The 27,327-nt window shown below is 44.0% G+C and overlaps 1 protein-coding gene across 1 annotated transcript; it reads right to left on the minus strand.

The window, feature by feature from the left end:
* Positions 1 to 171: 171 nt before the first annotated feature.
* kifc1 (kinesin family member C1) lies at positions 172 to 27,103 on the minus strand. The gene is made up of 18 exons (XM_060850372.1): positions 27,078 to 27,103; positions 24,956 to 25,079; positions 22,098 to 22,235; positions 20,819 to 20,933; positions 14,313 to 14,387; positions 13,872 to 13,928; positions 12,967 to 13,183; positions 12,207 to 12,405; positions 11,480 to 11,647; positions 10,047 to 10,175; positions 9,559 to 9,675; positions 8,342 to 8,515; positions 7,248 to 7,415; positions 6,109 to 6,247; positions 4,205 to 4,344; positions 2,960 to 3,033; positions 1,801 to 1,876; positions 172 to 1,040 (listed from the first exon to the last, which is right to left on the minus strand). The coding sequence occupies exons 2-18, from the start codon at positions 25,064 to 25,066 to the stop codon at positions 996 to 998; spliced, it is 2,142 nt and encodes a 713-aa protein (XP_060706355.1). The 5' UTR covers positions 25,067 to 25,079; positions 27,078 to 27,103; the 3' UTR covers positions 172 to 995.
* Positions 27,104 to 27,327: the final 224 nt, after the last annotated feature.

Below are 27,327 nucleotides of genomic sequence, written 5' to 3' on the forward strand. Positions count from 1 at the left end.
GCTTTAGGGAGACAGGAGATGGGTTACTCTCTGCAGAATTCAGTCTCAGATGGGAGGTATCCTGTCCAATGCTCTCTGATCCAAAAAAACAAGGTCCTTTGTGATGGGGAGAGGGTGATCTAAAAAAGGATGCTGGGACACAGTGGTGGTCAGACAGGATTAGACAGTATGGCAAAGAGACATTTGAACTTTAATAGCATTTCTTAAAATGAAATCTCTTGAATACAGTAAGTGTTTATACAGTCTTGAAAAGATTTAAAATAAATCAGTTTACTTCTGCTCCACGATTGTAAAGATTCGCGACACTGGTTTTTTTAATGACATGGCATATATTGAGTGAAGACCATCCATAGTACAAAGCATTATAAGATTGCAGAATACTGTGGAGGGACTTTGCAACAGCCAAAGAATATAAGCATGAATAATATTCTTAAAACTAAAGTATTTCCTAGTTAGACTATAAAGAGTTAAAAATCAACAATAATTGAATGTACACAACAGGACCTCTTAAGGTGGACCTAATGCTGAACATATCCAAATATACTTGTTAACTCAACAATGACTACAGCCAACGCACAATTAAGATCAGTAATTTGTTTTGTAAAATAAATTCACTCACTTATACATACAACACCAATTCTTAAGTCTACTGGAGTGGTCTAAAGGTGCCTGAAATCCACTTGAATAGTTGTAGGTGCTGCAAAAGGACAGTGAACAAATATCACCATCTCCAGGAGGCACTAACCATAAATCAGAGCGTAGACAGCCTGACTCCCCACCTCACCCACTTGAAAAATATATAACACTATATTTTCTGAAATATAGAAAAGCTAGTGCACACACTGCAATCTTTAGTTAGCTACATCTGAGACATTTCATTTGACAATTGATTGTTTTAAAACTTTTGAAGTTGACCATTTTTTTTAAAAACAAAAAGCAGATTTGAGAGAACACCTTTGAACATTATTTGCAGGTTTTGGTTGTGGTTATCAATTCTATTTCCGATTCAACTGTGCTGTCCCAATCACGCATTCATTGACCTGAAAGAGAACATCCAATTTAGCAAGCTAAACAGAGATACAGTTAAAGTGATACCTATGTCCCCTTTCCCCTCCATTTGTTGAGGCATTTCTCAGTTTAAGTGTTGTGCTGAGAAGTACCGCCAATTATTCCAAGGCAGGGCAAATAGCCTGAGCTGGATTCCAGCTTCCCCAGATCACAGAGAATGCGAGATGTGGTTCCATCCTCCAACCTACAAAACAGCTGTGACATTCTTATTTCACAAACTAATCTGCAGGTGAGTTCTTGTATGGGTCACCCGCTGGGAGAACAGCTCACACAGCAGCACAGCCACTAGCTAGTATTGGGTTGTACAAAACAGCTTTTGAAATCAAGTAGCGAACACACATACTAGCACCCATGCCAGTTCAGGACAGAAGTGAGCATGCAGGTCTGGTGATAAGCGAGTCCAGCTTTAACATTCGGTAGTCACGGTTTCTGATCTTAAGGATCCAGCTATCACAAAGAATAATCTCTAGTTGCGCTCTCATTCTGTTAAACAGTTATCACAAACTTTGTCTCACAGATAAACAGTCCCTGGTTTGTGGCCATTTTGAGTTCTTGCACTAATTTCCACCAGAGGTGAGGGAGAAGGAGAGAGAGAGAGAGGAAAAGGGTGTGAGAGAGAGAGGGAGGGCATGAAAGAGACAGGGGAAAGAGAGTGAGTCAGGGAGGATGTACACGTGTATATTAACTTACAGTATTTGTAACAAGTGTTAGATAATTGAGTTCTTAACATACCTTACTGGCAAAGCGCAAGGAATTGAGTGACTCACTGAAGTTCTCTTCCAAGGGAGAGACATTCACAAACATCAGCCTATGGAGAGAAGGATCCCAATTAATAAAACACAACATGTAAAATAAATGGAATACCATTTTCCACTGATTTCCTTCAGTCTGACAAGGTGGCCGTTCAGCCCTGAAACCTGCTGCACCATTGGTAAGATCATGGTTGATCTGGTTGTAGTCCCAGTGGGTTCTTTCCTGTCTGCAACAGTCCCCAGCCCCCATCCATATTAAAAAGAGCAAAGCAGCAGTGTCACACAACCAAGCTGTGCTTTGTAAGAACACCCAGAAAGATGATACACATCTTCGTTTATCTGCATCGGGTCACTCCAGAGTGGGATTTATGAATAAATATTTTATATGTAAGAAGTAGAGTTTCAATTTCAAAATATGACACACGTTAATATTGATCAGAATACATCAAATTTAACCTTGAATATATTCAATGATCCAGACTTAAATGTTTTTGAAGAGAATTCCAATGCCTTTTTCCAGTTAAATAATACTTTTAATTTTCTATTCTCAGCCTAACACTGCCAAAGTGTTCAAAGTCACCTTTTCCAAGTGAATATTCCATCCCCAAACATCTGGCCACTCATGTAACCTAGCAGTAACTCTGCAGACTCTTCACAACTAACCTTTTACATTTCTTTTTCATTAGCAGCTTTGGCTACAATACAATTGGTCACTTCATCCAAGTTACCCATTGAAGCCCCAGCGCTGATTCTTTGCCCTCTTTTACAGGTTCCATCCTGACAATGACTCATTTGCCTGGTTTCCTGTCCTGTTTCTAAAGCCCACAGCATGAGCTTTTGTGCAGGAACCTGTTAGGTGGTACTCATCAAAGGCTTATGCGCAGTGTAAGTCCAGATCTCTAACACCTACTGGTTCCCTTTTACCTAATCTGATATTCTGGCTCTTTGAAGATGGAACTAAGTTTATCAGATGTGATTGTCCTTCTACAAAATCATGTTGACTGTTGATTTTATCGTGATTTTCTAAATCTCTTGCCATTATCTCCTGAAGAATGAGTTTTGGCATTTGGCCAGTGCCAGCTGTTAGACCGAGTTTCCTTTCTCCCTCCTTTGTGGAATACAGAGGTGGAACAGCTTACGTTTTTGAATTGCCTCCAAGACTGTTCTGAAGCAGGTAAGTCAACTTGCTGTTCCGATAAGGGATGTGAGATTCCTAGAAAATACAAGACTACTTCAGTGATGAAAGATTATTAGGGAAATAACTTCAACTAATTTGTCCCACTCTAGAGATTGGGGTACCACAATCCTAACTGACACTGCATTGCAGGAGGGAGGGGTGCTTCACACACACAGGTGATGCCTTCCAAATTAAATATCCATTTCCATATGGATGCAAATAACTGTAGGACACTGTTCAGAACAGCAGGGAAGCTCTTCCAGGAATCATGGCCAACAGTTATTCTACAGATCATCAAAAACAAACTATCTTGCAAATTTCACATAGTTCTTTGTGGGGGTTTACTGTGCACAAATCAAAACATCTATAGCCAATGAAGTGCTTTTAAAAGTAAAGTGTTGAGAGATGTCAAGGATGTAAAAGGCACAACAGAAATGTAAATCTTATTTTTCATACTGATAACTGTGCAATGGAAGCAATATAACTAGTAGGAAGCAATGTAACTAGTAGGCAGGATATTATAAGAAGGAGAGATGCTGTTTGAGCTCAGATCCTAACCACCTGAATATACAATCTAGTTCATGGAGTTCCGATTGCACCCAAACATAAAATTCAATAAGATTGGTTCTCCTCTTCCCGTCCTCGTTAACAAGAGCAAAGCAGCAGTGTCACACAACCGAGCTGTGCTTTGTAAGAACACCCGACTGACAGAAAGATGATACATGTCTTCGTTCATCTGCATCGGGCTACTCCACAGTGGGATTTATAAAATATTTATTCATATATAAGAATGTTAAAATATGACAGACAGTTAATTATTTCTGAAAAGAATAGGTCAGACAGTTCTTCCAGAACACTGGATTTGATATAAATGAAAAGCTTAAAATTTTGAGTGCGATTGAGGGGAGCTTACGAAATAGTACATTTTGGCTGATTTCACCCCTCAACTCAACTCCACTCCACTGCCTACTCTCTCGTGACTTATTATTAATCCATCTCCTTCTCAAATTTATTCAGTATCCCTGTGCCCACTGCACTCTGGGATGGTAAATTCACAACTCAAAAGCAATTCCTCCTTGTGTGATTTAAAAATGTCACCCCTTATCCTAAAGCTATAACCTCTCTGAAGAAAGAACAAAAAAGAACCGAAACATCAGCTTCAATGTGAACCTGACTGAAAAGGAGAGTTGACCTTGTTTCACCTTACCTTGTTTGACAATGACATGATGACATGTCCGAGGCAGGAAAGGCTGGTGTTGATGGCCTGAGCCTCCCGTAAACGATCACCCTTTGAGTGAGATTTATCCAGACGCTCACTGCCAGCCAAGTCCACCAGACTCAAAGTCGCTGAGGGAAAGACAACAGCGTTAACAAAAGTACGGTTAAAGTACAGGAGTGAACAACATCACTCCTGTAGGGATTAGAATCTGGAGAGGATAGGGACCATGTTCCATGTTGGCAGTAACACCATGGAGCTCACTAGTAAAACGATTGAGAAGGTGCCTCAGAGAAAGGTGGGAGTTACTCTTGTGGGCAGTAGCTGCCATTAGAGTGGTTTTAAAGTGACAGTGCTGCTTCCAAAATTTTAAAACCAGAGGAGGTCTAATGGGATGAGAGGGAATCCAGCTCCGGTAAAGTGGAATCAGAGACCAACAAGAAACAAAATAATGGAACGGCAGTGATTCTGAGGGAAATGTTGGCTTTATTCCAACAAGGAGGGTAAGTAAAGTCAGTTATGGAGATAGAAAGGCAGATGTTTAATGAATTCTTCAATAGCTTGGGGTACAGATGGAGGGAAAATAAAAACTGGCAAAAGGGGAAGGAAAATAAAATGGCAGCCAACATAAAAGGAAACCTTGTTAAAGCAGTAAGAGGTGGCTGGGTCTAATAGGGAAAGCTGCATGGGTATAGAGCAAGCCTAAAAGATTAGTGAACGTTTTGTGTTTACTAAGGAAGGGGAAGCTGTTAATATCAGCAGAAGTAAAGATGGAAAGTTAATGGATAGGGTGAAAACTAATAGGCACAATGTTTTGGAAATGATGGAAAGTGGGGATTAGATGTTGAAGTGTTAGCCATAAACTTCCGATCTTTCCAGTCTGGCAGCAGTGCCAGATATTGGCAAATGTAAGACCCCTTTTCAAGAAGAGGTTAGGAGCATTCCTAACAATTACAGCTGGTCAGTTTAAAACTAGGAGTGGGTATAGTAAGAGAAAGAAAAACTACACTTGGAAAGGTTGTAGTTAATTAAGGAGAAGAAGCATGACTTTGTAAAATGAAAAAACAGTGCGTGACTAATCTTTCACATTACTGAATGGTGTTCCAGATCAGTGAGAAAGATACTAAATGAGTGTAACAGGACACTGGAATGGACGCACAGTAGCTCAGTGATTAGCACAACTGCCTCACAGCACCAGGGACCTGGGTTCAATTCCATCCTTGGGCGGCTGTCTGTGTCAAGTTTGCACGTTCTCCCCTTGTCTATGGTGCTCCGGTTTCCTCCCACAATCCAGGGATGTTCAGGTTAGCTGAATTAGCCACGGTAAAACATGAGATCACAAGATGGGCAGGGTGTGATGCTCTTCGGAGAGTTGGCACAGATTCAATGGGCCAAATGGCCTCTATCTACACTATTAGGAGTTTATGATATAGGCTGGCAGAAAAGGCAGTACAGTAATGGCAGATGGAATTTAATGGAGAAAGTGGCAGGTGACCTCATTTGGCAGTAGGTCGGGTAACATAAACCTAATGGCACAGTTTTATCACGCATCAATGGGGACAGAAAGACCCTCACCATTCAAGAAGTGGCACATTGAGAGGGGAGTTAGCAGAGGTAGAGTACAAAAACAGAGGGGAATTACGCTGAAGATTTCTAAAAGGGTCACTGTCCTGCTCACTGCACTTTTGGATAGACGTGAGATTGCTGCAAAGGGTGTGAATGGGGTTCACCAGAATGGCTCCAGGTCAAGGAGTTTAGGTACTTGCTTTGGTTGGAGAAGCTGCCAAGATCACTCTCTCAACTTGTATGTGAAAAACAAAAAGACCATGATCATATTTTGAAACTTAAACTTTGCCCATCATTTGTTGAAAATAAATTATGGGACAGATACTCACACGTGCACTGGAGATCACGGTTAGAGTTGCTCCCTTCAATCATCAACTGGAAGACACTGTGGCTCCGAGAGGAACGATCATTTGCTGCAGTTTTTGCAACTGAACGTTTGGCTTTTGCAATAGCAATTAAATTGTGGACCTGGAGAAAACAGATAATCCAGCAGATTTGTTAAAAAGAATTGTTCAGGGGATGTAGGTTTCACTGGCTCAGCCAATATTTATCATATATTTCCAGTTGAACTGAGTGACTATTCAGAAGGCAGCTAAGAATCAACAGGTCTGGACTCACAACGGTCATTATATTATATATACACACACACACACACACACACAAACGATATTGGTAAGAAAGTGGAATGCTGATAACTAAGTGGATTACATGAAATTGATCAGGTGGTTAAGAGTGAAAGGATGGTCTTAGGTTACACCAAGATAAAAACCATTTGGTCAGACAAGCAGATCAATGACAGATGGAATTTAACCCTGAGAAATTTGAGCTGATGCACTTTGGAAGAAGCAAAAAGACAAGGGAGTCCTCAGTGAATAGCAGGACATTAAGATGCTCAGAGGGGATCTCAGTTATACATGTCCACAGCTTCCTGAGGGCAGCAAGACAGGTTAATAGGCTGGTTAAGGCAGCAAATGGTATACCTGTCTTGATCAGTCATGACACAGGTTCTAAGAGCAGGGAAATTATACTGGAGTTGAAGGAATGTACTGCCTGCAATAATAGTAGACTCACCAACATTAAGGGCATTTAAATAGTCATTGAATAAACATATGGATGATATTGGAATATTTTAGGTTAGAAGGGCTTTAGATTGGTTTCACAGGTCGGCGCAATATTGAGGGCTGAAGGGCTGTAATGTTCGATGTTGGAACATCATTTGTTTTGAACGCATAGCAATTTGTTATTGAGGTGAGAAACAGATCTGCCTGCAGGTAGGTATGGTCAGAATGAGGAACTCTGCTCAACTGCACAAGGAAGACATTTCTCTTGAGAAGTTTTAACATCAAACTGATTAGCTAGCTCTGCTCAAAGATAGTGAGAGGAATGTCGGCTCCGGCTATTGGGTCCAAATAATAGTGTATCGCTTCTACAGCTTAGCTGAAGGAATCAAGTAGATAGTGTTACACACCTGATCTTCTGCAGTGACAGTGACGTATTTGAGGTTTGTGACATGAAGCTGTTCACTTTTATTGTTAAGGCGTTTGATCTCATACTCGACATTTTTTTCTGGTTTTGTCACAAGTAGGTCACGTAGTGTCTCATTGTAGATTTCCAAAAAGCTGGCAGTGAATTTATACTGAAATAGATTCAAATAAAACGCTCACAGAATGAACAAACAATCAATGGAGCCAAATTAATCAAAGCAACAAATGTTTGGTTATTTGGTTGGTCGGAATGTTAAAAGGTGAATGAATAGCCATACTCCTGAAAAGCAATACCGTCTGTGCATTTGACTGTTGGCATCACTTTGTCAAGTAGACTCGCAGGATACCTCTGGTCAAGTCTTCCATACTTTTAAAACATTTCACAAGATTACATGAATGTGTTACAAGTTCTGGATTTACAGCCATGAGTATTGGATGAAGGAGTGATGCAGCAAACAGGTCACAGTAATTCCTCCCCAAGCCAAAGGCACAGTGCCATAGCAATTTAAAGGCACTTTCCTACATTAGCTCAAAATGTGTGGAGACACCTGCAAGTCAGATCAGGAGCTACAGAAATGCAAGCTTTCTCCTTTGACAACTGTAATATGAAAGGAAGATGACAGTCACACAGGCTACACCTGGAATTCACTGGACATTGCCAAGAGAGCCACGGATACCTCCGGATTGGAGCAAAAGGAGAACAGAAGATTCAGAGATTATTAATTTCAAAATACACACACACACACAAAACCACTTCACTGTAGACTCGGAGGGCAGCAGGTGGCTATCATATTTAACCACAAGGCAAGGCCAATGGGAAAGAAGATGGGGAGAACATGGGAAAAAAAAGCAATTCCACTACAGACACACCTTCATCTCACACTCACACTTCAACACCAGTATTGAGTGGTTAATAGGAAGCATATCCAAGGAAGTTCATCCATTTCTCATTGCCTCCGGCAGGACATGAAAAGAAAACTCTCACGTTGTTTAATTACAGGGTCCTAACGCCTCCTGCTCAGTTTGACAGCTATAGAAAATACAAGGCAAGGGCTGGCTGCATCCTGGAGTAACTCACTGTCCATCCCATGGTCTTCAGTTTCTCTGCTGTTGCAAAGATTTGATCAACCGCTCGAGGAATCATCCCCATGTTCTCTGGTGTCATGTCATCAGGCCCTTCCATTGTAAATGTCTTCCCACTGCCTGTCTGCCCATAGGCAAAGATGCACACATTGTATCCATCCAAGGCAGACTGAAACGAAAGGAAGGTAGGAAAGAACAAGTTAGGTCATGCTGAGTGTCCCCTCAATTCTGACCCGACTGGTATCGTCACTTCAGGCAAGTCACTCTGTTCACTGCCTGACTTTGTACACAAATAGCTTAGCTTTCTCCTCCTCCAATGCATCAACTCTTTGCATACAGAACCAGAGGTGCAATTATTATAATCTAGTATCGATGAGTAGCAGAAAGACTGGGAGGTATGTGGCTGAGTGAAATTTGACTGGGCAGTACATGTGCATTCACAAAGAACAGGGGCCACTATACTCCCAAAGCCTGGGCTGTACTGATGTCAGTGATATAACATAGCACAGGCTGGATATCAAACCCTGGGCTTTCACATTCCGCACTGATGCCCTTATCAGTCAGACCATGTTTAACATGATAAAAAGATTCAATAGGATAGATACACAGGAAAAAAGTAGATACGGTCTGGCAGAAATCTCAAAGGCAACTTAGGATGGGCAATAATTATTGATTCAGTCAGCAAAACCCACATCCTACAAATGAGTAAAGTAATCAAAACTCAGGGAGAACTTCTTCAAACCAAGGCAATGGAAACTAGAGGATGCTGGAGGAGTGATTGATATTGTTCCCACGGTGGCTGCAGTACTGCATTGTTGTTCCAGCCCTTGAAGAATGGGCAGATTTTTAATTCGTGATGTCTTGATGGTTTATGGACAGCGGGCAGGGAATTGGGAGTTGAAGCCAAGATGAGATTAGCCACAGTTATACTGAATGGTGAAACAGGCTCGAGGAGCTGAATGGGAGGTATTATGTAACAGAATTAAAGGGCTGTACAGCCTCCTCCTATCTATTGTGATAAGAAGAATGATAAAAGTTTGCTATGGACATTCACAATATTGATTTAATCAAGCAACTGAATAGAAAAGTTTAATTCATTTACCAATGCACAGAAAGCGCTCTGAAAGTTTAAACACTTGAGATCTGAAGGATTATTCAGATTAAACAGACTGAAGTAATAAATTACCACCACGTATTAGTAGTGAGTTTTACCTGGACCAGCTGCGAGATATCCTCAAATACATCTCTTTGCTTTGCCATTGGCTGGAATACATGGTCAAAACTGAAGTCATATTTCACCTCTTCTTTCCGATCACGACCAGTGTGAGACTACAGACAGGGACAGAGAGGGGGAAACACATCAAGTTTGTAAAGCAGCAAAAGAACACAGTGGGAGGTTGAGTTACAACCACAGCTGTCCTCTGTTGCCCAGAGGTGGCAGCTCTCACAGTCCTGTGGAAACAATCGGAGCATACTCAGCCTGCCGGCTGCATTCAGGTTACATGGCCTCCTCTTGCTCAGATTCTTTGCAGTAAGTGGAGAGCCATGTCACACCATTTCACATGGGCCTGGAAAGTCAATGCGACAGTTTGAACTTTGAGGAGAATCTCCCTCTCCTATGTCTGAATCTGACTATCCACAGCTCCATGAAATGGTCCGCACTTTTGAAGGATCAAATGGACTGGAAACAGAAATCTCACCTCTTCCTTTTTGATCAGAGTGATCACTTTGTCATCATCATGAGAAAACTGAACGTGTTCAATTTCACTGCAAGCTTCCTTCTCAGAGTCGAGAATGGGCCGTACACGGCAGATCACACGAATGTTACCCTGCAAGGCGACAGAGTCAAATTATTGGAGTCATGTCAGGAATTACGTCCCACTGTTCCCCAAGTCCCAACAAAAGTTAAAGATTTTATCAAAGTAAGCAACATTCCCCAACATACCTGTCTTTGTAGCCCCAGGTTAATAGAAAGCATGGGTCATTACTCAATCAGTATTCCCATTTCTTACAAATAAAGAGATTCTAGCTACAGGTAAACAACTGAACTATTGACTAGCTAAAATCTAACTCAGTTAAAAAAACCCTCACACACGCACAGACACACAAAGACAAAAAATGAAATTGGCGCTATGGGCAGAGGGAAATCACTGGGAAATAGTTCAATGGCCCCTGTCCGCAGGGTTCACCAAGATGATCTTTTTGGATCCTCAGGATTTCTCTTCTCCCAATGCTCTTCACTTCATCTGCAGGAGATACACAATAACAGGTTCACAAAGCCCCTTAGCTACAGGCTAAAAATCACAGCTAACAGCAACAGGTAAGGGAAGATAATCTGGTTTTCTTCAGGATTTACTGCTAAGAGAGAGAGAGAAAAATACCATCTTCACTTTTAGAAGTCTGAAGGCTTCTGACCATATCACTCACATCCATAATCTGTTCAGCTACCCAGCAGCTAATTACATGATTGCTGGAAGGCGGAGGCTTTTGTCATCAACCACTGGTCACTGCTCCACAGACCAATCAGCTTCTTGTTGTCAGCTGAATGTCATTTCGTACAGTCCCCAGTACCAGTCTGTCTGCAGGAACCTTGGCTTGCTAGGAGAACAAGCACTTACAAGAAGAGTTGTAACTTGTTTTTTAAAAAAGTGCAGTCATCCTTTCCACAGCCTTTGGTTTTTAAACCAGCACTTTACCCATTTCAGTCCATAATCCAAACTAGAGAAAAGATTTTAAAAATACGGATTTTCACTGCTCCAAGTGTAGCCAAAGGGGAAGCATTCCTCAAACCACCTTCTGTTTATGGAGACAGAGCTACAACAGGAGGCAGTTTCTCATGGCCACCTTAAATCAGACAGTCAATGCTCTGTACAGACTCACCAACCTTTAGGCAGCACCCCCACATTCCATAGGACCGGCACCCCACCCACTCACCACCTGCTCCCCCTACCCTGGTCTACTCCCCAGTGCCTCACTGCCCACTCCACCTGTGTTCAGTAAAACAAGATCCTCCCATTTGCAATTGTTCCCCTCCCATTTCGCCAGTCTGCAATTCTCAAATGGCCACGTATCCAACATGCCAGTTATCTGTCGAAGAGCCTCTAATGACACTGGTTGCAGTGGCCCTGCCTACCTTGAGTTCCTGCACGGTGTTGTGCAGCCTGCGTCTCTCCTGTTCTGTCAGGTGCAGCCTTTCCTCACGATCTGCAATCACCCCATGCAGCGATGCAATGGTTGACTGTTGCTCCTCTATGCAGGCAACTTTTTGGGCAAGCTCAGTCTCCCGCAGCTTCAGCTTGTTCTAGAAGAATGTGAAAACAAAGACAGCGTTATATTTTAGGCATATTCATAAGCAAGATGCAACTATCCCAAATCATTTGCCCCAAGTAACAGAATGCAGGACCATCATGAACTGAAATGATATATCCCTCTTAGCTTGTCAATCAAGACTAGAACTAGAGAGAACACTACCTAAATCTGCTGCATGAGGCTAATTCTAATTCTAGCTGCAAAGCTTGTAGAACTCACCCTGGGAACATCTCAATTAACAGTGCTCTCTGTGCAGAAGTGTAACACCCAAATATGTTCTTAACACACCTCAAGCGCCTGATCTGATGAATGCTATGTCCCATTATCAGTTGCAGTCTGTCGGAGAGCTGGCTCGGGAGTGGCACCGTACTGCCTCTCTGGTACCCACAAATGGACTGGCCCGAGGTGCTTTGGTGGGAGCAGATCAGTGACCTGCTGATAGATCCAGCGACCCTCTAAGCTTAACACAATTTCAAAGAGTCTTGCACCTGGACCCTTTGAAGGGACGGAGTGGGCATAAGAATGGTCAGACATCCAGAAGATGACACTACCTCAGTACTCTCAGCCATCATGGTAAGTGTCAGGTAGTTGCTCTGCAGCTCACTCCTGCTGGTCTTCAGTTCTGTGACTTGAGCAGTTAAATGTTCTATTTCAGTTCCCCGTACCTCCAGCACTCCTTGCATGGCAGAATTCTCAGCTCGGCACTTCTCCAGTTCCACTTCTCGGTTCTTCAGCAGTAATTCCATTGCCCTAAGCAGAACAAGTGAATGGTCAAGGTTCCTGGAATGGATACATATACCAAAACAAACTGCCTTTATATAGCACCTTTAATGTTGAACATCTCACAATCATTCATAGAAGAGACGTCAGAATAGGATACTGTGCCACACGAGCCATATTGAGAAAGGTGAGGCTTTTAAAAGATTTTAAAAACCCAAACTTGATTTCAGCTTACAAACCAGTCAGCATTTGTGAAGTGAAAAGGTAATGTCCAATGAGATGGACACACATCCAGAATAGGAAGTTTCCTTTCACTATACATTCTGTTGGACCTACCAACCTGCCAGCTTTCTAAACTTGTTCAAACCTTTAAATTAGGGTTAGGAGTAGGCTATTCAGTCCCTAAAGCCTGCTCCAGACATTATCCTATTGAATGGTGATCTGTTTGTGTTCCTAATTTCATGTTCTTACTTTTTCTTTATTTACCTGCCAAAATCTACCTCAGCCTTAAAAACATTTAGTGACCTCACCTTCAGCACCCGAGACAGAGTTTCTATTGTACATAGCCCAATAATAGAATGCAAGACTAACTTTAGGTTGCCTTGCAGTTCTTCGATCTGTGAGCTGGCTATTTCCAACTGTTTGTCTCTCTGATGCACATTCTCCTGAAGCTGCTTGCTGTGCACCTCCGAGACCTCCAGCTTGCTTGTGTACTCAGACATCCGTGTCCTCATGTTGCCCAGCTGCACCTTCATATCAGAAAGCTGTCCTTTCAAATCCCAAGCTGGGCGCCTCTTGGAACCGGCTGCTGGAAGGAGACGACAGAAAAGAAACTACTGACTGTTTTTCTCAAATGCAACCACATTAGCATGACTTGTGAATTGGGTATTACACAACAAAACAAGTTTACAATATATAAACGAGCTACTGATATGCTAAATCAAATCAAGTTAAGTTAAAAATCCCACAACACCAGGTTGTACGCCAACAGGTTTGTTTGGAAGCACTAGCTTTCGGAGCCTGCTCCATCATCAGCCGCTCCTTCACCACCCACATGATGAAGGAGCGGCACTCCAAAAGCTCGTGCTTGCAAATAAACTTGTTGGACTATAACCTGGTGTTGTGGGATTTTAAACTTTGTCCACCCCAGTCCAATACCAGCTTCTCCAAATCACAAATAGTGTTAAGGTTGAATTCAATTGAGTTAGATTTAATGGGGCACTGAGACACAGTAGATTTTAATAAAATTGAGAATTTAACCTCCCAGAGTTAACCCGACACTACATCAAAACATGGGAGACTGAACCAAACAGTTGAGTGGAATCCTACTGGACTATAGTGTCATTTGTCCCCTTAACCCTATCAAGGATGACTACAGTCAACATCTTAGTCCAGCAGAAAAAAATCTTTAAACATGCTATGGATTACATTAGGAGCAATATCCTTTCCAAGAGATCAGCTCATGTACTCAGAACTTTACAAACAAAGTACTTTACCTGCTGTCTCAACAGATGGGGGTGCAGTCACTGCCACTCTTGGCTTCTTCCCTATAGCTTAATAAAAAGGAGAAAAAAAATAATAAATTATTATCTGGCAGGAAAACACGCATCAGGTTTGTGTAGTCACAGAAATCCAAGCATTCATTACCAGCCTGCAATCTGAACAGACGAAAATGGGCTATTGTTGGTTGCAAGCCCTTGAAAAGACTTCCAAGTATCTTGGTATTTTCATTTCTATCCCTTTCAACCCTCTCTCATGTTAAGCGACGTATGCTTGAGGTGACAACACCAATCATTAGTCATGCAGTGGTTTAAATAATTTAGTAATTTACATGGACATGACAGTATTGGAGATTTAATTCCATGTGCATTGCTTTCTCTACCCACCCCCTCCCCAACCACCAAGTGAAGAAAATCTGAAGGCAATGACACACTTACCCCCAGTTACAGTGGCAGCACAATTCACAGCTCGACTTCTAGTTCCCACTCCTTGAATGGCCTTTGCCAGTCCAGCTGTAGAAAAGGGTACGGTGCAGTTTGTAATACAGAACCCAATAAAGATGCACACATTTGTTGCAACGCTCTGAAGCCCAGCAAGCAGGCTGAAAGGAATTTGGGGAGGGCAAATCTGAGAGGAGGGATTGACAGTTGATAGGGCAAAGGTGCAGACACTGTGATGGGTTGAAGTATATTTATTTTAACACAAGGAGTATCAGGAATACAGATAACAAACTTAGAGCATGGATCAGTACTTGGAACTATGATGGAACTTCTTGTGGCTATTATGGATACTCAAATATCATTGGTGGGGGGTGGGGTGGGGGCGGAAAGAGGACTGGTTGTTAAATGTTCCAGGGTTTAGATGTTACAAAAGGAATTTTTGGGGAGAGCGGTGGTATGGAGGAGGTAAAAAAAAAAGCAAAGTATTGGCATTGCCAGTCAGGGATAGTATCATCTCTGCAGAAAGGGAAGTCTTCGAGGAGGGTTTGTCTACAGAGTCAGTACGGGTGGAAGTCAGAAACAGGAAAGGAGCTCTCACTTCATCAGGAGCTTCCTACAGACCACGCAATAGCAACAGAGACACAGAGGAGCAGATTAGGATGTAGAAGTAACAGGGTTGTTGTCATGGGTGACTTTAACTTCCCTAATATTGATTGGAACCTTCTCAGTTCAAATAGTTTGAATGGAGCAGTTCTTGTCAGATGTGGCCATGAAGGGTTCCTGACTCAATACACAGATAGGCCAATGACAGGAGAGGCCATATTGGATTTGGTGCTTGGCAACAAACCTTGCCAGGTGTCTGATCTCTCGGTGGGAGAGCATTTCGGTGACAGTGATCACAACTTCCTGACCTGTACTACACGCATGGAGAGAGACAGGAGCAGACGGTATGGGAAAGTATTTAATTGGGGGAGGGGCAATTAGAGTGTTCTTAGGCAGGAACTGGAGTGCCTAAATTGGGAACAGATGTTCTCAGGGAAATGCAGGACAGACATGTGGAGATTGTTTAGGGAGGACTTGCTGAGTGTACTGGACAGGCTTGTCCCACTGAGGCAAGGAAGGGATGGTAGGGTGAAAGAACAGTGAACAAAGAACATTACAGCATAGGAGCAGGCCCCTCAGTTCTCCAAGCCTTTGCTAATCCACATCCTTGATCCAAACCTATTTTTCTAAGCCTATTTTCAAAGGATCTCTATCTCTCTACTGCCTGCCCATTTACATATCTGCCTAGATACATTTTAAATGACACTATCGTGCCCACCTCTACCACCTCAACTGGCAACACGTTCTATGCCCATCGCCCTTAAACTTTTCCCCCCTCACCTTGAACTCATGACCCCTAGCAATTGAGTCCTCCACTCTGAAAAAGCTTCTTGTTATCCACCCTGTCTATGCCTCTCATGATTTTGTAAACCTCAATCAGGTCCCCTCAACCTCCATCTTTCTAATGAAAATAATTCTAATCTACTCAACCTCCATTCATAGCTAGCGCCCTCCATACCAGACAACATCCTGTTGAACCTCCCCTGCACCCTCTCGAAAGCAACCACATCCTTTTAGTAATGTGGCGACTAGAACTGTATGCAGTAACCACGTGTGACAAGGGTTGTGGAACATCTGGTCAAGAAGAAGGGAGCTTACTTAAGGTTGAGGAGGCAAGGATCAGACAGGTCTTTCGAGGGTTACAAGGTAGCCAGGAAGAAACTGAACAATGGTCTTAGGAGAGCTAGGGCATGAAAAAGCCTTAGTGGGTAAGATTAAGGAAACTCCTAAGGCATTCTAACACTGATGTATGGAACAAGAGGATGGTCAGAGTGAGGGTAGGGCTGCTTGGGAGGGAACTTGTGCATGAAGACAGAGGAGGTGGGGGAGACCCTTAAAAAAAAAACTTTGCTTCAGTATTCTCTACTGAGGGGGGACCTTGACGTTTGTGAGGACAGTGTTGATGTTAAGAAGGAGGATGTGCTGAAAATTTTGAAAATTATAAGGATGGATAGGTCCCCTATATCTAAGCTTACAGGAAGCGAGGGAAGAGATTGCTGCGCCTTTGGCAATGATCTTTAATTCCTCACTGCCCACTGGATAATGCCAGATGACTGGAGGATGGCAAATGTTATTACCTTGCTCAAGAAAGATAGTAGGGATAATCCTGGGAACCACAGATCAGTTAATATTATGTCTGTGGTGGGCAAAGTGTTGGAGACGATCTTGAGAGACAGGATTTTTGATTAACTGGAAAACTATAGCTTGATTGGAGAGAGTCAGCATGGCTTTGTGATGGACAGGTCATGCCTCACAAACCCTATTGAGTTCTTTAATAAGGGTGTGACAAACCACATTGATGATGGTAGAGCAGTGGATGTGGTGTACATAGATTTTAGCAAGGCATTTGATAAGGTTCCCCATGGTAGGCTCATTCAGAAAGGAAGGAGGCATGGGATACAGGGAAATCTGGTTGTCTGGATAAGAACTGGCTGGCCACAGAAGACAGAGGGTAGTAGTAGAGGGAAAGTATTCAGCCTGGAGCTTGGTGACCAGTGGGGTTCCGGGATCTCTGCTCTCTGACTTTTATAGATGACTTGGATGAGGAAGTGAAAGGATAGGTTAGTAAGTTTGCCAATGACACAAAGGTTGGAGGAGTGGTGGATAATGTGAAGGGCTGTTGTAGGTTGCAATGGGACATCGACAGGTTGCAGAACTGGGCTGATAAGTGGCAGATGGAGTTGAACCTGGAAAAGTGTGAAGTGATTCATTTTGGAAGGAGAATTTGAATGCAGAATACAGTATGAAAGGCAGGATTATTGGCAGTGTCGAGGGAAAAAGGGATCTTTAGGTCCATATCTATAGATCCCTCAAATCCTCAGAGAGCTGAGGAGATTTGGCATGATAGCGAATACTCTAGCCAATTTGTATAGGTGCACCATCAAAAGCATTCTGTCTGGATGTATCACTACCCGGTATGGCAACTGTACCATTCAAGATCGGAGACGGTTACAGAGAGGAGTGAACTCAGCCCAGACAATCACGAAGGCCAACCTCCCATCTACAGAATCCATCTACCAGGCCCCCGGTCAAGGAAAGGCTGCCAGCATTCTGAAAGATCCAGCCCACCCTGGCAATGTTTTTCTACAACCTCTACCATCGGGGAGAAGGTACAGAAGCCTGAACATACACACCAGCCGGTTTCACAACAGTTTCTACCCTACTGTTGTTAGAATACTATAAGACCATAAGACATAGGAGTGGAAGTAAGGCCATTCGGCCCATCGAGTCCACTCCGCCATTCAATCATGGCTGATGAGCATTTCAACTCCACTTACCAGCATTCTCCCCGTAGCCCTTAATTCCTCGAGACAACAAGAATCTATCAATCTCTGCCTTGAAGACATTTAGCGTCCCGGCCTCTACTGCACTCTGCGGCAATGAATTCCACAGGCCCACCACTCTGTGGCTGAAGAAATGTCTCCGCATTTCTGTTCTGAATTGACCCCCTCTAATTCTAAGGCTGTGTCCACGGGTCTTAGTCTCCTCGCCTAATGGAAACAATTTCCTAGCGTCCACCCTTTCCAAGCCATGTATTATCTTGTACGTCTCTATTAAGTCTCCCCTTAATCTTCTAAACTCCAATGAATACAATCCCAGGATGCTCAGCCGTTCCTCATATGTTAGACCTACTATTCCAGGGATCATCCGTGTGAATCTCCGCTGGACACGGTCCAGTGCCAGTATGTCCTTCCTGAGGTGTGGGGACCAAAACTGGACACAGTACTCCAAATGGGGCCTAACCAGAGCTTTATAAAGTCTCAGTAGCACATCGCGGCTTTTATATTCCAACCCTCTTGAGATAAGAGACAACATTGTATTTGCTTTCTTAATCACGGACTCAACTTGCATGTTTACCTTTAGAGAATCCTCGACTAGCACTCCCAGATCCCTTTGTACTTTGGCTTTACGAATTTTCTCACCATTTAGAAAGTAGTCTATGCTTTTATTCTTTTTGCCAAAGTGCAAGACCTCGCACTTGCTCACGTTAAATTCCATCAGCCATTTCCTGGACCACTCTCCCAAACTGTCTAGATCCTTCTGTAGCCTCCCCACTTCCTCAGTACTACCTGCCTGTCCACCTAACTTTGTATCATCTGCAAACTTCGCTAGAATGCCCCCAGTCCCCTCATCCAAATCATTAATATATAATGCGAATAGCTGTGGCCCCAACACTGAATCCTGCGGGACACTGCTCGTCACCGGCTGCCATTCTGAAAAAGAACCTTTTATCCCAACTCTCTGCCTTCTGTTAGACAGCCAATCCTCAATCCATCCCAGTAGCTCACCTCGAACACCATGGGCCCTCACCTTGCTCAGCAGCCTCCCGTGTGGCATCTTATCAAAGGCCTTTTGAAAGTCTAGATAGACCACATCCACTGGGTTTCCCTGGTCTAACCTACTTGTCACCTCCTCAAAGAATTCCAACAGGTTTGTCAGGCATGACCTCCCTTTACTAAATCCATGTTGACTTGTTCTAATCTGACTCTGCTCTTCCAAGAATTTAGAAACCTCATCCTTAATGATGGATTCTAGAATTTTACCAACAACCGTGGTTAGGCTAATTGGCCTATAATTTTCCATCTTTTATCTTGATCCTTTCTTGAACAAGGGGGTTACAACAGCCATCTTCCAATCATCCAGGACCTTTCCTGACTCCAGTGACCCTTGAAAGATCTCAACCAATTCCTCCGCTATTTCCTCAGTCACCTCTCTCAGAACTCTAGGATGTATCCCATCGGGGCCAGGAGATTTATCACTTTTAAGACTTTTTAACTTTTCTAGCACCATCTCTTTTGTAATGGCAACCATACTCAACTCAGCCCCCTGACTCCCTTTAATTGTTGGGATATTACTCATGTCTTCCACTGTGAAAACTGACGCAAAGTACTTGTTAAGTTCTCCTGCTATTTCCTTATCTCCCATCACTAGGCTTCCTGCATCAGTTTGAAGTGGCCCAATGTCTACTTTTGCCTGTCGTTTGTTTCTTATGTACTGAAAGAAACTTTTACTATCATTTCTAATATTACTGGCTAGCCTACCTTCTTATTTGATCCTCTCATTTCTTATTACACTCTTTGTTATCCTCTGTTTGTTTTTGTATACTTCCCAATCTTCTGATTTCCCACTGTTCTTGGCCACTTTATAGGATCTCTCTTTTTCTTTAATACATCTCCTGACTTCCTTTGTCAGCCATGGTTGTCTAATCCCTCCCCGGATAATCTTTCTTTTTTTGGGGATGAACCTCTGTATAGTGTCCTCAATTATACCCACAAACTCCTGCCATTTTTGCTCTACTGTCTTCCCCGCTAGCCTCTGCTTCCAGTCTATTTTTGTCAGTTCCTCTCTCATGCCCTCATAATTACCTTTATTTAACTGTAACACCATTACATCCGATTTTGCCTTCTCTCTTTCAAACTGAATGGACTCAAACTCTTAACATTTACCTGTCCTGTGTTTTTGTTCTTGCCACTGTTTACCTATTATTTACTATCTATGCTTCTTAACTCTGTGATCTGCCTGTGTTGTTCGCAAGACAAAGCTTTTCCACTGTGCCTTGGTACATGGGACAATAAATTCAATTCAATTCAAAATGCCACCCAAGTCAAAAGAATAGTTAAGGCGGCATATGGTGTGTTGGCTTTCATTAGCAGGGGGATTGAAATTAAAAGCTGTGAGTTATGCTGCAGTACTATAGAGCCCTGGTTAAACAATGCTTGGAATATTGTGTTCGGTTCTGGTCACCACATTATAAGAAGGATGTGGAAGTTTTAGAGAGGGTGCAGAGATTTACCAAGATGCTGCCTTGACTGAAGGGAATGTCTTATGAAGTAAAGTTGAAAGAGCTAGGGCTTTTTTCATTGGAGCTTTGATGGATGACAGATGACTTGATAGAGGTGTACAAGATGATTAGAGGGATAGGAAGGAGAATTTTACAATTAACCTGTTGGAACTTGAGTAGTCGCAGGTGCTGAAAAGACTGGGTGGATGACGTGAGGGAGGGATATTGTGGACTGCAGCATTCAGGATGTTGTCATGTTATGGCATGAAGGTGGGCAGATGGGAATCTAGCAGTGAGTGCAGCAGGATTAATCCCCAGCCTTTGCTGTTAGCAATCCAATTGTAGACCAAATCTATCCCAAACATAATTCAGTCTTGCCTTTCTGCCTTAGGAGCAGCCCAGGACAAAGAGTACTCCTTGACACGTGCTAACTTTATTGCTCGTAAAGGGGACACCATGCACTATTAACCCAAAGACACAGCTCTGGTACACCTCTGCTGCCAAATGATGCGCTCCGCTGACAACATGCAACTAAGTCAAAATGCAAGAAGGAACACTGAGACAGGATGAAAGATCCTGCATTGCTGCTGAAATCTGAATAAAAGCATTGGTCACGTACCTCCATACTGGCTCCTCACTCCAATTGAGGGCCTGGTTGATGCTATTTTGCTAATGGTGGATGCAGCACTGAATGTCATATTGCTGCTGCCAAACTTCTTCACAGCCACAGGCAACTAAGATCAGGCCAAGAAAAATTACTAAGCATTATAAAATTTATAGGAAAGCTTAACTAGTTTTATCATCAATCAGCAGCAACACAAAACCCAAACAAATAATAAACTCAGACAGACCTGACCGCCCCCCACCACCACCTAAGCACACAACAGACAAAAGTAATACTGGAGTCAGAAGTACGTTCCAATGGCAAGTTTCTGTTTCAAACCAGACGGCTTAACATTCAATGTGTTGACTCAGGTTATGTGCCATCCTCAAGAATTCTTCTCCTGCTCTATAAATGGTGTGATGGGGACATTTTACATCGAGCCACAGCAGCCTTGGTTTATCGTTCTTAGAGATGACCACAGCCTCAGCAGCGTGATGAAGTGGAGCTTTAAACTGCAGCACAGGTATGCAGCATGGCTTTGAGCCTTCAACCTGCTGACTCAGAAGCGAAAGGTGGTGCTGAGAAAACCAAAATCTCTTCAGTCAATGGTATGGAGTGGGTTTTCGGAGCTTTAAGTGAATGGAGACGTCAACTGGTAGCCACAGGCTGGACAATTTGTAGTGGCACAGTCAGGGATTCATAACCAATGATGCTAGGAGAAAACTGCTCCGATTAATTCAGTGCTTGTTGCTGTTTTCAACACCATGTTCTCCCTGAAGGGGAAACCAATGGCCAATTTCACACAAGTACCCAGTAGACCATGGTGGGGTTAAAAGAGATTTCAGCATCTTCTGACACAGTAATGGTAGATGAGTAGAAGAATTCCAATTTTAACCATGTTATCATGTAAATGGATACGTTCAGGGAGCTATAAAACAAGTTGACTGTATTGTGATATTTTTAAACAGTCAATGCTCCAGGTTTAGGGAACAACCCACTACTTCCTGGTCTCAGATAATGGATTAAACCTTTTCAGTTGAAGACTTTGCCTATTCCCCCTTCACTGATGGTTCAATATTTCCATATTCACCATTGGAAATTCTCTCAATCTCCTCCTAACCTCATCAAGCAATCCAATTTCTCAATCTCCCCTCTGAATCATCCTCTGCTCCTGGAATGTTAAATCTTACTTGAGTTTTTAAGACTTGAACCACACCCAGTCCAACCTCCAACAACATTCCCCGCCCCCAGTTTATAATATCAATGATTACTCAGCCACTTTGGAGGGACTCACATCTGTATTGTCCACTGGTGTATTTAGCTTCATTCTCTTCAGTGAAGGTTGGGGAAGGCGTGAGCGCTGAGGCAGATTCTTATTACCGTTAACCACAGTGTCGTTGATGTTCATCTTCCGATCCTTTAAAGGGGAGCGCTGTCAAAAGCGAGCAACTGGTTCAGTGTCACCTACACTGACATGTTATGCTTAAACTATCACGGGATGATCTGTCAACTTGACACTGAGACCCATTAACCCATCAATTATGATGACCATTTCACTTAAAACCACCTTGAAAATGGAGTTGCTTTGAAAGGGGCAGTGGGGTGAATCTACTTTGTATGGCAAGTGCATGACATCATTTTAATGATGTAGTCTCAGCTCCACGTTGATCTTAATCACATACACAGTGCTTCCACCCCACCCCTGCCCCCGTCAAGGATTTCTATTACGCAGTGATTTCATTGTGCAGGATAGTTTGAGTGAAAACAGTTCAATCCTTCAGGTTTTTATTTTCCCGTAGTGTTATGTTTGTGGTTTCTGTTCACATTATTTTTAAATTCACTTGCATGCAAGTTGTATTCTCCATCAAATGCTTTCACATTTGTCATGTAGGCGGGAATAATCAGCAATTACTTTTTGGGGGCCCCCTCTACCCTCAATTCTCCTGCTCGGCTGTGAAAACTACAATCATTCCAAAGCCTGACTGAAGTTTTGAGCGGGAGAAAATTATTCACAACTGGAAGCTGAACTGGTAAGAAAGAGTGATGCTTCTCTTTCACTTCCAGAAATTTTTATTAAAGATATCACTGACAGTATTTTCCAGCAAGTTGACTTGAATGGCTTGGCTCCTCCCTTGAGCACATGCCATTAAGTGATCAAATGGAGTTGGGATGCTGATCAGCTAGAAACATTTTGTTTTAAGTATAGGGTACCAGGATTGAAGCTAAACCGAAAATACTTCTTATCACGTCATTCCTTTCCATTCAACTCAAATACTCACATCAACATCTTTAACCAGGACCTATTACTGCAGCATTCAAATACTGCTGGAGATACTCCTGTATAGAGCATCTCGAGTTCACCTTCATACACATCTACGGTATAAAAATAGCCTATAAAAGTTCTACAAAAGCAACTGCAGAAATCTGGAAAAATACAGTGAGGAGGTCTGTGAGCATCTGTGGAGAAATAGAGTTAACGTGTCAGAAACTTTCATCAAAATAACTGACGAGACAAAATAAAGTCCTGGTTACTCTAGCATTCAAAACAATCCAACTTTTTAAATTCTTGAAGAGTCACTTCCTAATGAAGATTCTGAGTCTTGGTCTGATGAAACAAGGGGATGATATCTTAGGGATAAATTGTTAAAATAGCTTTCAGAAGTAATTCCTCCACCTCAATGAATTGGCTGACTTGCTGGTGCTTCTCAGTACATCGTGAGGGAGGCCTAAATATCATCCATTAAATGCAGGCAGACATCCCCAAACACATTACCGAGGGGTGATCAGAAATAAACAGTTGCTGCTTCAAAGACATTATTCACCAAAAAGAATAAAGTTTTACAGAAGGTTATAAGGAGGTGAGGGAAGCAAAGGGGTTTATAAAGTTAAAAGCCCCAGACTTAGAAGCTACTTGGTACCCAAGGTTTCTTCAGAATCACAAGGAGAAAGTGAGGTCTGCAGATGCTGGAGATCAGAGCTGAAAATGTGTTGCTGGAAAAGCGCAGGTTAGGCAGCATCCAAGGAACAGGAGATTCGACATTTCGGGCATAATTCCTGAAGAAGGGCTTGTGCCCGAAACGTCAATCTCCTATTCCTTGGATGCTGCCTGACCTGCTGCGCTTTTCCAGCAACACATTTTCAGCTTCTTCAGAATCACAGCAGTGTTACAAACTGGTGGTGGCCACTCGGCCCATCATGTCTGCAAAGTTTATCTGAATGATTTATTGCTATTTTCCCCTCATTTCCACATACCTCACACAAGAAGAGACAATTGTCCAATGCCCCCTTGAATGCCTCAACTGAACCTACCTTTCCCACATTTACAGGCAGTGCATTCTAGACCCAAGCCACTCATCCCATGAAAAAGATTTTCCTCACTTCATTTGTACATCACTTTAAATCCACGCTCATCTCGTTCTTGTTCCTTTTCAGAGTGGAAACAACTTACGCGCCACTACTCTGTATAGCCTCCGTTCAGGACTTTGAAAACCTCTATGAGATCTCCCTCTCAGCTGCCTTCTCTCCAAGGAGAACACTCCCAACTTCTTCAATCTATCCTCAGCTCTGAAGTTTCCCATCCCTGGAATCATTCTTGTCAATCTCCTGCCCTCTCTCCAATGTGTTCCCATCTTTCCCATAATGTGAGGCCCACAGCTGTACACAACACAGAAGCTGAGGTCTTGTACAAGTTCAGCATCACCTCCTTGCTCTTGAACTCTATGCCCCTAAAGTGCATATATACCCCAACTCCCTCTGCTCCTGCCCCAACTTCAAAACTGTACCCCTATTTTTTATTGTCTTTCAATGTTCTTCCCACCAAAGTGGACGATTTATAATAATTATATCTGGAAGGTGTTTTTAAATACTGGTCAATTCAGCTCCATCTATCGCGTGGAGAGAAGAGACCTGGCATTGTAGCAGTAATCCTGCAGAAACATAACCTACATGCATCTTCCATCCATCTGCAGTGTAGGATCACCATCTTCCTCAGAACCCTGGCATCATTTCAACCTCGCCTTGTCAGTTTCTTCTTGAACTTGTCAATCTTGCGCAATGGCATTTAGCATCATTAGTATTTGACATAGAGGAGCAGGGCAGTAGTGAAGGTGGGCAATATAACCAGGGCTTTAAAGAGAGGACTGTAAGACTAACCTCAGTATTATCCACTTTTCGTTTTCTTGTCAGGGTCTGGTGTGATCCTGGCAAGGTCTGTCCAGACATAGCTGTGATCTGACTCCCATTCACATTCACATTCACGTCCATTGAAAGGGGAATGCTGTAAATAAATAATAATTTCATAACATGTATCTTTGAACAATGGGAGGATGAGTCTGGTACAGCTCACAGAGGATACTCAAGAGTCCAGAACTATCTGTACACTTTATTCAGTTATATTCTGAAATGTTTGCGGTTAAGTACAATACAAGGAACTGTGAAGTGACAGAAACAGTGACGGTCAGGAGTTATGGTGCAGTCTGGTGAACCTAGCTGACATGATCATCACACACCCAGCTGGCATGATCGAACAAGTTTTGTTTTGATTTAACAAGATGATCCCTCACTGAAACAGACGAAGACAATGCTGTAGTTTTATTATTTGAGAAACAAAACAGCAGCTTACTAAAAACACCGTGATGAAATACATTGCACCAAACCATCTGCTTATATCAAATTCCAACAAAATTCCACACATTTTCAACAAAGTCAAAATAATAATCCCATTTACCATTCAACGCTCCGTTACACATTCACATAGACACCCCACTCCTCCCAAACCATGACCAGGGGTCCCCCTTCTCCCCCAGCAACAGGAGGTGCCCCCACCTCTCGCTGCAGGAAGTGGGGTATCCCTCTCTCTCTGTGGGGGGGTGGGGAGGGTGATCCCTCTCTCTCTGTGGGGGGGGGGTGATCCCTCTCTCTCTCTCTCTCTGTGGGGGTGGGGAGGGTGATCCCTCTCTCTCTGTGGGGGGGGGGGCGGTGATCCCTCTCTCTCTGTGGGGGGGTGATCCCTCTCTGTGTGGGGGGGGTGGGGGTGATCCCTCTCTCTCTCTCTCTCTGTGGGGGGGGGGGGGGCGGTGATCCCTCTCTCTCTGTGGGGGGGTGATCCCTCTCTGTGTGGGGGGGGGGTGGGGGTGATCCCTCTCTCTCTGTGTGGGGGGGTGGGGGTGATCCCTCTCTCTCTGTGGGGTGGGGTGGGGGGGTGATCCCTCTCTCTCTCTCTCTGTGGGGGGTGATCCCTCTCTCTCTCTCTCTGTGGGGGGGGGTGATCCCTCTCTCTCTCTGTGGGGGGGGGTGATCCCTCTCTCTCTCTGTGGGGGGGGTGATCCCCCTCTCTCTGTGGGGGGGGGTGATCCCCCTCTCTCTCTGGGGGGGGGGTGATCCCTCTCTCTCTCTGGGGGGGGGGGTGATCCCTCTCTCTCTCTGGGGGGGGGTGATCCCTCTCTCTCTCTGTGGGGGGGGGTGATCTATCTCTCTCTGTGGGGGGGTGGGGGGGTGATCCCTCTCTCTCTGTGGGGGGTGATCCCTCTCTCTCTCTGTGGGGGGGGGTGATCTATCTCTCTCTGTGGGGGGGTGGGGGGTGATCCCTCTCTCTGTGGGGGGGGTGATCCCTCTCTCTCTCTGTGGGGGGGTGATCCCTCTCTCTCTCTGTGGGGGGGGGGTGATCCCTCTCTCTCTGTGGGGGGGGGTGATCCCTCTCTCTCTGTGGGGGGGGTGATCCCTCTCTCCCTGTGGGGGGGGTGATCCCTCTCTCTCTGTGGGGGGGGGTGATCCCTCTCTCTCTCTCTGGGGGGGGGGGGGTGATCCCTCTCTCTCTCTGTGGGGGGGGGGGGGTGATCCCTCTCTCTCTCTGTGGGGGGGGGGGGTGATCCCTCTCCCCCCGGTCCCGGTATATTATTTACCCCTCCCCCCGGTCCCGGTATATTATTTCCCTCTCTCCCCCCGGTCCCGGTATATTATTTACCTCTCCCCCCGGTCCCGGTATATTATTTACCTCCCTCTCCCCCCGGTCCCGGTATATTATTTACCTCTCCCCCCGGTCCCGGTATATTATTTACCTCCCTCTCCCCCCGGTCCCGGTATATTATTTCCCTCTCTCCCCCCGGTCCCGGTATATTATTTACCTCTCCCCCCGGTCCCGGTATATTATTTACCTCTCCCCCCGGTCCCGGTATATTATTTACCCCTCCCCCCGGTCCCGGTATATTATTTCCCTCTCCCCCCGGTCCCGGTATATTATTTACCCCTCCCCCCCCGGTCCCGGTGTGTTATTTACCTCTCCCCCCGGTCCCGGTGTGTTATTTACCTCTCTCCCCCCGGTCCCGGTATATTATTTACCTCTCCCCCCGGTCCCGGTGTGTTATTTACCTCGCCCCCCGGTCCCGGTATATTATTAAACGCTGCCGCCGTTATTGAGGAGGTTCTTGTTGTCGCTTCAAACCCGCCGCATTCCCGCCGCCGCTCACGCTCCCTCCCGATTGGCTGCCGCCGCTCACGCCCCCTCCCGATTGGCTGCCGCCGCGTCA

This window comes from Hemiscyllium ocellatum, chromosome 35, assembly GCF_020745735.1.
Source record: "Hemiscyllium ocellatum isolate sHemOce1 chromosome 35, sHemOce1.pat.X.cur, whole genome shotgun sequence".
NCBI lineage: Eukaryota > Metazoa > Chordata > Chondrichthyes > Orectolobiformes > Hemiscylliidae > Hemiscyllium > Hemiscyllium ocellatum.